Genomic DNA, 10,354 nt, shown 5'->3' with positions numbered 1-10,354 from the left:
AACTACTTTGCTGATTGCTGTCATAATTCATATCACAAGAAGCATCTTACACAGCTCAACAAAATTCTAGAAGAGCCAAATCTGAAAAAGTTTGGGCAAATTGTTCAAAATGTTCTTTTTAAGTAAAAATTCTGAGTTTATTTTGTGAAAATCACATTTAATGACTATCAAGCCAAAAAATTTTTGTTTTATACAGATTTTTATGGTTTTAACTTTTATAATACTTTGTTGAGCTATTTAAGGCTTCTTGTGGTATAACTTTCTCATCAATTAAAAAAGTAGTTTTTGCGTAATTTTTGATTAATTGCGCCATATTGAATCTAGTGATATTCTAAGCAATTTTTGTTCTCCTTAGTTTTTGTATGGATGGCTTTCATTAGCTTAGTAATGTTATTTCATTTTCTTAACGTCCCGACAAAATTTCAACTATTTTAAAAACGTTTATCTTTGGATTTTAGAGAACTACAGATACCAAATTCTGCGCCTATCCAGTGCACAGTTTGGCCTCGTAATGATTCCCCGCATTTTTTCTGCCCCTCAAATGAAAGTCTGTTTCACATTGTTGGTTTGGCTGGTTTTCTTTTGCTACTTTTGTGGAAATGTTTTTACCACTACGTTTGTTGATTTTCTTGTCTTTTCATATTTTTAGCCAAATTTCAACTATAGTAACTAATTTTTGACCGAAGTGTTTGTAATTAGCAAGTAGGACAGTTTTTTTGATGTTTTTTTTTCGTGGTAAATTTTCCATTTACCTCCTGCTATTATGTTGAAGTGTTCAATGAAGGTCGATTTAAGAGATAAAGAATCCGTTAATTCAATGTTTTATGCCTTTTATACTGAAAAGCGTTTTCTCTTTTCCAGATACTCAAATGTTTTCACGATCATCAACACACATTAGTCTACAAACGAACAACGGCATTATTTGCCTCTTTTATAATCGTAATAGTAACCATCAAATGAATCGCCACTTGAATTATTAAAGTTAATATCTGTAATATTAGAAAAATCCGAGGTCGCCATGAACGTTTTTGTAAGTTAGTTTTATCAATTGTCTCTTTTTCGTTCACAATTATGTTCTTATTCTTTTTGCTCTTTTTACAGCAAGTGCTCTGCCTAACTAATTAATACAAAATAGAGCATGTAAATTTGATTGACTTCATCGGTTTATGTTTTCTGATTTTTTTCTGGAACCCATAAACTTGGTTGCAATTGGTTGCAACTAGGTTGCAACTTACTTTTCTCGTCATTTAATGGCTGGTATAGATGCCAAAATTCAGTCTTCAAATTTTTTCCATTTTGATACTATCTTACGGCAACTTTTTTGACCTTCCAACCCTAAAATTAAGGGTACGCTCGCTGAAAAAACACTATGTTGAAAAAATTGAAAACCTTTGTCCAATGTTCAAATGTCAAGAGTTTGGGGTTTCATTTTAGAGAATTGGTTGACCTAAAAAGCAAGCAGTACTCAAAAAAAATTTCAGCGCACGCCATTGGGTACACTGTTAGAAGTTTTTTATTTACTGAAAAAATATGTTGATATATTTCAATTATGTGTACAAAAATGAAATGTTAGTATCAAAGTTTTAGAAACTTTTAATGAGTATTATCGATTATATGCAACGAATCAAAATGTATCTATAATCTATGTATGTACAAAATTTGAATTGGTGAACAACAATGCCGAGGTTATTTCATTATAATTTTTAAAATTTTCATTGAGGCCTCGGCTAGAGTTTTTGATGATCTAAAATGTAAAGCAGTGATTAAACCCGTCTGAGCTCTGATTTTTTAAGGAAAGTATTTTGAAATAATAATTATGAAAAAGTCATGGTTTTTCCACAAGAATTAGGATTTTTACAGCCAAATAATTTGATATCTATGGGTTTAACTGGCAATAAAAACGCATGACTTTAGATAAAATGACATATTAAACGCAGTTTCATTACTTTTAGATTAGGTTCTTAGATAGAGTACTTAGATTTTATTTTACAAAATTTTTTCAATCTATGGATGAAAGTGTATGTTGAAAATACAATAAAAGCAATAATTACTTACTTTACAATCGAATATGCTCTTGTGCTTTTGTTTTTTTTAACAAATCATCATAGTGGCAAAATTTGACAAAAACATTTCTATTTTTGAAGCTAAAGTTTAGATTTTCATTGATTATGATTTCTATTACTACATTTGTTTTCCAAAATCAACTTATGAGAAGCATATCACAACTATACATCGTATTTACACCTGTTTAACTATCAGCGTCAAAATTTTATGAGAGATATTTTGTTTTATGAGAGATATATCTCTCGTATATTTAATATTTATGAGAGATATAATGTTTTGTCTTTATAATTGGTAAACTGAGTTTAGACGATGTTCTTATTACTATTTCGAATGTTTCCACTGTTGCCGTTGGCGATGAGTGTCATCATGAGAGATTCCGAAAACTCCATAGTTATTTCATCTGGAAGATCACAAGATATATCATCTTCAGGTTCAACCACTTCGATGCAATCTTTCACTCTAAGAAAACAAAAGAAATTCAGAACATAGCCATTCGTAGATTCGAAAAAGTAACGAAAGCAAGTAAACATAATAAAACACTGACTTTGTTGAAAAAATCACAAGTTTCGAATTTCGAAGAAACAAATAGATGCTCATTAAGCTCTTTGAATTTCTAAAACGATTTATGATGGCGTTTTTTAAAAACGTTCACCCAACTTGAGAAAACTGGATCGACAGGTAAAGTTTTTTTTTCCGTTGGAAATGTAAAATTTAAATTCTACTTTCGAAACTAGAAGTCTTTCACCAATTTTTGTGCCATTTATACGTTCATATTTGGAGACTGCTATTTACGTCACTTTCAGCAAATGAAATATAATTGAACTAGAAAAGTCCATATATACCTAAGTGCACCAATATTTTAAGACTTCAAAAAAATATCAGCAAGACCTATATAAGAGTCTTCACTACGTTCATTACTCTTAATAAACTGTTGCTATCAGGCAAAACACCGTCTTTATAAAAACTGTAGTTAAACTTTGCATCCATCATAATTTTATTATTTTTTAAAAATAGCGCTCTAGAAACTATGTTTTCTTCCTTTTCCCACCGGGATACATGAAATTTTATAAAAACATTTATAAAAATTTTATAAAAACAATAATATTCTCTCAACTTTCCAGACTTTTTTGACTTTTAGCCAGATTTTTGCAAACAAAATTTGCTATGTCCAGATTGATTTTTTCGATTAGTCTGGGAAAAGCAAAATTTTGTCGTGCTGGCCGCGCCACTGAATGTCGGGGTGTGCCTGTCAATATTTGGTTTTACTATTCCGCTGAGAAATCTGGAATCAGAATTTGTTGTTTTGAAATTGTGAATCAGGCTCATTTGTTGCATCATTTTGATAATTATTTTTTAACAGACAAAAATCTAACATGCAGTTATCAGAGGTTAGTGAAAAACTTGATAATTTTATTCCCCGTGTCGAGGTCGCGGCAGCATTTAAGCCGCATCGTTTCCCGATTCGCAAAGGTCGCTTGCTCTGCACATCGGTCGGTCGCGTAATCACAACGGATCTTTTTGGTCGAAAAATTCTGGCAATGATTAAAATCATTTGCGCCGGTTACAGCGGTCGCGCCGTTTCATGCCTGTTCGCAAAAATCGAGACTTCGCAATATTTTTCAGAAGCGTTTGGATCTATGAATCTAGTATCTGCAATTTCAGGACAACCAAATAAAAAAACAGTTTCTATGTTAGAGGAAAGTCTCTCTTCTTATTTAAATTGGAAGCTATCTGAAATGGAGATTATGACATAATAAAAATTTACAGAAAATGCTATTTAAGAATTATTTCCCAGAAATTTAGCCTGAAAAAAATGTTTTACTGAGATTTTTGCAAGCGCACTTACAGATTCAAATTATTTTCTTTTAACAACTTTCTAAAGCCACGTCCGGAAACTAGTCTTGTTGTCTTCTTTATGAAAAGTTTGACTGATTCTGAGGAGAACAGGCCTATTTATGTTTGTATCAATTAGCATGTCGATGTTCAAAAATTAGGTGGCTGACACTTTCTTTCGAAATATTTTTTGCAGTTTTGAAAAACGTATAATTTGCCAAATATATAATAATGCGAAACTGGAAATTGGATTCCAACAACACCCAAGTAACATTTGATAAATAAGGTTTTTTCGCTTTTCGTAAGCGCCGGGACATTTATTTTTTTTCATTCTCGTTTTCAGTATAAGAGTACCTGAACTTTGAAAATATTGAAGAAAAAAGTATTTTTCTCAACTATATTTCCAAATTTTGCAGCTGCGAGGCTTTTTAAAGAGCTACAAAAAGATTGAACAAACGAAACAAGTATTTAAAAATATTGCCTTTCTTATTTTTTTGACATCGGAGCGGAAAATTAATTTTGCAATTTCACGAGTGATCACTAAATGATTCACGTAGGATCACAAAAAATTAGTTTTACAATTTCTTTGCAAGGTTTTGGAATTGAAGAACACTAGATTAATAATTAACTCAAATGGCATAGCTCTTTTCCCTTTTGTGAGCTAGTCTTTGCAAAATTATTGTTCCAAAAGTTTTAACAAAATGAAGAACTAACCTCCAATCAGACCGAATATTTCTGTAGGGTTCGTAGTTCAAATGGAGAAGTATCTCGTTCAGAGCTAGCATAAATCGGTTACATTTATCATCCAGTCCCAATCTTTTTATGCAACTCTCCTGTATATCTGGTTCCAGCTTCTTTTTAAAATCGGAAGGAAGGTTCAAATATGGATCTTCTTTGTGCTCTATCAGGAGTGCAGTTTTTTGTAAGGCAAATGCTTGCCACACAGAAACGATTCGTTTGAATTTCAGGTCTCGAATACCTTAAGAAACACAAACGCATGATAATAACAAGGTGATTTTTATTTGGTCAAAAACGGCAAGTTAGAGTGGACGGTAGTTTGGCAAAGACAGTAGAAACTCAGAAATTAAATTGGCGAAGAAGTAAACATTTTTTTTTGCTTTTATAAAATTTTTGTGATTTTTTGCGCCTGGTTTGATGAGTGTGGCGTAATTTTTCCGACTTTTGATACGAAGGTAACGGAATATTTGTGCTCGGGGTGGCATTTTTTTTCTTCAGACAAATTTCGACTTTTTAACTAGCCATTTTTGACGGAATTTTATCATACCATCCGAAAACTATTGTTGTCCTGAGCTCAATTTTGAAAAAAATATAATTCACCTTTTCGAAAAAAATATTTCACCTGAATTTTTGTAAAATTATAAAGGTTTAAAGATTGCCATTTTGAAAGTCGGAACAATAGTAGTTTTCTCATTGGAAGGCAACAGTGTTATTGTTCCGACTTTCGATATAAAAAAAACGGAAAATTTGTGCTCGGAGTGGGTTTTTTTCTTCAGACAAAATTCGACTTTTTAACTAGCCTTTTTTGACAAAATTTTTTAAATATCATTCGAAAGGTATTGTTGTCCTGAGCTCATATTTGAAAAGATATTTCACATATGATAGTTTTTTGTAAAGTTACGGGGGTTGAGAGATTGGCGTTTTGGCCAATTTGGGACAATTAAGGGGCGATATATTTCGCGCTATTAACGCGTAAGCGGAGATTTAATCCGTCTTAGAAATCGTTCCAAATTGGTTGAAAGAAGCTTATTTGAACTTGCCTTGATATGGCATGTGGGGAGATTATTTCATAAAAAAATCACAATTTAGAAAAAAGTTTTTTTATTTTACTTTATTACATATAATTTTTTCATGTTACTACTGCTCCATAAACCTCAAAATGCAGTCGGAACATTCAGAGCTTCGCCCTGATACGAGCAGTCTTGTTATAAATTAAGGCTCATAACTATAAAAAATTAAAAACAAAGAAAAACATAGCCAACAGGTAGTTAGAAAACAGTCAACTAACGCAAGGAAACAGAAAAAACTGTCTTGTTTTTCGAAAAAACATCAATTATTGAATTTCAAAGTGAAAAACCTATGGCCCTAACCTCTTTGAATTCTAAACAAATTATGGTTACCGCTTTTTAGATAAAATAAACGCCATTTGGGAAAACTGGATCAGAGGTAACAGTTTTATTCAACTCGGAAATCTGAAAAAAAAAATCTATTTTCGAAATTAATAGTCAATCGCGTTTTTCGTGATTTTTACACTTTCTGATTGATACTCCACGCAACAAAAAACAAAGTGATTTTAACAAAAAATCAAAAGTCAAACCACAAATAAAGAAATTTGAGACTGATTGACTTTTCGTAAAACACTGTGTTTATTGACTATTAAAAACAGTAGACCAAAAGTCAAAAAGGCATTTCAATAATAGTTTATCTTTCTCTGCATCCTGTTTTTTTTTCGTTTTTAATAGACGAATTTTTTTACATAGAAAATACTAAATGAACCCTCAAAACTAACTTTTTTGGCATGAGCAAAAACGAATACTGTGCTGTTATAAAAACAAAATAGAAGCCGAAAACAGAAAAACATCTTCTTTGTTATATCTTTTTCTTTTACATGGCGCTTAACAGAAGCGCGTGTATGTGTTATTGCAATTTAGGATTTCCTGAACCTAAACGTCATTTTGAAATTGAATATTAATTAAGCTTAGCTCAAATTTAGATTAAAAGGTTTAATATTAATGATTCCAATTTTTTTTCTTAATTTAGAAAGATCTTTTTCAAAAACTTTTTACGTTGGCTGCTTTTTTGTGACATTTACTCTTAGATGCTTGCTCAAGAATAAATAACGTTATTTTCGAGGAGTATGCATTTATTTGAATGCATGTCTCTTAATTTTTATTTGAAAGCATGTCTCTTACTTCCATTGTCTCTTAATTTTTTGGTCTCTTAATTTTCATTTGTTTTAACTGGTGTAGCTTTAAACTCATGCTACTTTTAAGTTCAAATTGAAGTCTTTTGGTTTGGCAGACTGGTTTTTTGTTTTTTGATTTAAACAGCAGGCAATGAAACAAAACCCATGGTTGTTTTGGTGAGCCCAATAGGATGCTCTTAAATTTAAATCAGGTGCGAATGAAGGCTTTTCCTTGATCATATGAAAACTTAACACATTGACCATCTGATTATGGACAAAAACCGAATGTTAAAGTTCTGAGAGATAGATTAAAAGCAAAAGCTAACAGTGAAAAGGGATATCTCACAGATTCGTCATTAAATGGATGTATCTATATTAGGTATAAGAAAAAAGGGAGAGCCTCAGCGAAAAACAATTGCACAGAAAGAGAATCGATTGTACAGAAACAGTAACGAGTGTACAAAAAGAAGAATAGTTGTTTTACTTCCATGAAACACTGAGCAAAAAGTGAAAATCAAGGTCAATCTTGATAAGCAAGCCGTAAAACCATATGGTTTTACATTTCTTTGCAGAATAATTGTTAGACCCATATGCGTATACGTATGAAAAAATCTAAAAATGTGTTTTCAGAAAACTGTTATCTCAAAAAGCGAAAAGGGTCAATACAAACTTGAATTTTTTTTATTGATTTTTTTTGCTTTTGAAGACAACTACTGTCGATTATGGCTAAATTACTAACTTTCTAGGCGTTTGCATAGATCTCCCATCAAACCACGCGCAAGAAACGGCACTAATTTGAAGAAAAAATGTTTTGTTTGTATTTTTGTGCTACTTGCCCAGCAACCAGCTATACTTATTTTTTACCGGCTCAGTTTCGAATTTTCAATCCCTCAGCTCGAATACTCAGTGACAATTTTTTTTGGAATTTATTTCTGAATCACTTTTTTAATTCAATATGAAAGTAAATGCAAATAGCCATTTCATACGGCAGTTTCAGTCTTTTGTTCATTAGTTGTCTAGAAATTGTTTTGTGTTAAAGTTTTGTTGAACTTAATCAATTTTGCTGTACTTCTCACAAATATGATGATGAACGTCATGAAATGAATTCCAACTTAATTGATTAAAAATAATAACAAAAATTATAGTAAATATATCTTGCAACGGAGACAGCATCCATTTCTGTAAATTGTTCCCTTAAACCATTAAACAAGTTGTCGCTATTTTTTTTCACGTTGTATCCGTTATGTATCCGTTTCACGTTGTATCCATTTGGAAAAAAGGGCCGAACGCTCGAAGATACGGTTGCTTCCACTAAATCCAAGCACCAATACAAATGATACCAATAAGACCAACACAGATGATACGATACCGTTTGCGTGCCCGATCGATTAGCCCAAAAATTGTCACCAGAAAAAGATGAAATTTAAAAGAAAACTTACTGTTCACAAACTCAACATGCACAGTAGTGAGTATTTCACCGATTGTTGTATCGGATTCATTCACTGGTCCACTCTCGTTGTCCTTGCGGCCACTGGAGGAGTACTTCATAGCAAGGATGATTTGACTCATCGCTCGGCATACCATTGGAAGATCTCTACAGCTCTTAACGTCAGATAATTCTTTCGCACTTAGTGGCTGAAAATAAACCGTGCTAAATTTTTGTTGTGAAAAACCCGAAAGTTTAGAACATAACCAACAGACAGTTGGAAAAGACTCAATACAATTGAACAGAAAAAAATACGAAGATTTTCGAACATCAAAAAAAAAACTTTAAAAAAACTTTTCGAATTTCAAGAACAATTTATGGTTGACTTGACACTTTTTTGATAAAATAAACCCGTTTTGACAAAATTGGAAAATAATAAACTTTTAATTTGCTTGAAATCTGAAAATTAAAAAAAATTAAATTTCTTTTTCAAAACTCGAAAACGATCACGTTTTTCGTGATTTTACATTTTTGCTGTTCGATAGTTGAATTTGCCTTCCTTTTAATAAAGGAAATGAATTGAACCCAAAAAAATCATATGTCAAACATCGAAAAAGTAAATTTGAGCCTGAACAAATCTTTTGACTTTTCTTAAAAAAACCAGAAAAAAAATTCATCACGCCCTAAATGAGAGTTTGGACTACGGAAGTTAATCGACCCATAAAAAACTTTTGTGTTTAATTGCTACAGAATCGAAAAAAAAATCATATAATCAAAATGTGTCAATGAACCATGCGATAACCGGACCTCAGTCATTTCAAAAGTTTCTGTTGAACCAACCTCTGTTTGTTCTAGATTTGCTCTTGTATCATCCAGCACTTTTATAGAATACTCTATGTCACCGAGTTGAGGAATCTGAAATAATAAACAAAGTTATGAACAAAATGAGCCTTTCCTGCCCATAGGTAACTATTTTAGATTTGCTATTTAAAATAGGTCTATAGGTAAAAATATATCTATAACTAATTTTTTTATTTCCTTGGGAGATCTCAAAATTAAATATCACTTTCGAAACAAGCGTTCGATCGCATTTTGTGTGACTTCTACACTTTTGCTGGACGATAGTGGAGTTTGCATTCCCTTTAACAACTGAACTTAACAAGAAATCAAAAGTCAAACCGCGAAACCAAAATTTGAACCTAAACAAATTTTAAGACTTCTCCTGAAAAGAAAAAAATCATCGTAACCTGTATAAGAGGATGAACTACGTTCATCAACTCTTAAAAAAATTTTCCTCTCTTCGAAAATCTTTGCTTCAATAGTTGTGTGCAGAAATTTCTGTGCTACATGTAAAGGGTTGTGCTTTTTTTAAAAAAATTTCCCTTAGAAAACGGTTAAAAAATCATCATGATTTATATAAGAGTGTGAAATAAATTCATTGGCTCGATAGTCAAAAACACAGCCTATTGACAGTTGGAAAAATTAGTGAATAAAGGACAATGCGAGACTCTGAAGCCCGCATTTAAATATATAATAAGTAGAAAGATAAATGATAGATAGATAAATAGATAGATAGATAGATAGATAGATAGAAAGATAGAAAGATAGATAAATAGACAAATAGATAGATAGATAGATAGATAGATAAAAAAAATTTTGAAAACATTTTAATTGGTAAACTATAGCCAACTCACAGTTGGAAAAGAGCAATGAACGCAAGGAAACGAAAAAAAGGACTCGTTTTTTGAAAAATTTAACTTTCGAAGTTGAAAAAAATGTTTGTACCCTTGAAGTATTTGAACTTCGCAAACAATTTATGAGTGGTGCTTTTTTGATAAAAACAACGCAATTTGAGAAAACTAGATCAAAAGGTAAAATTTTTGCTTCGCAAGGAAATTTGATAAATAAATTCCTTTTTCGAAAGCAAAAAACAATCACGTTTTTGTGACTGCTACATTTTTGCTGTTTCATAGTGGAGTTTGCCTTCTTTTTCACAAAAGAATGGAAAAGGGCTCAAAAACAAATCAAAAGTCAACCGCGAAAAATCAAAGTTTGGTGTAAATTAATTTTAAGACTCTTTCCTGAAACAAAAACACAAAAACTTCACC

The 10,354-nt window shown here is 31.6% G+C and overlaps 1 protein-coding gene across 1 annotated transcript; it reads right to left on the bottom strand.

The window, feature by feature from the left end:
• Positions 1 to 2,195: 2,195 nt before the first annotated feature.
• LOC134846896 (uncharacterized) lies at positions 2,196 to 9,161 on the bottom strand (the record flags this gene model as incomplete). The annotated part of the gene is given in 4 exon segments (XM_063864311.1): positions 2,196 to 2,523; positions 4,612 to 4,876; positions 8,260 to 8,455; positions 9,087 to 9,161. Coding segments are annotated over 4 exon segments (693 nt in total), but the record flags the coding sequence as incomplete, so codon positions are not given.
• Positions 9,162 to 10,354: the final 1,193 nt, after the last annotated feature.

Source organism: Symsagittifera roscoffensis, chromosome 5 (genome assembly GCF_963678635.1).
Source record: "Symsagittifera roscoffensis chromosome 5, txSymRosc1.1, whole genome shotgun sequence".
NCBI lineage: Eukaryota > Metazoa > Xenacoelomorpha > Acoela > Convolutidae > Symsagittifera > Symsagittifera roscoffensis.
The sequence above is the reverse complement of the archived record's forward strand: the minus strand, read 5'-3'. Positions and strand labels throughout refer to the sequence as shown.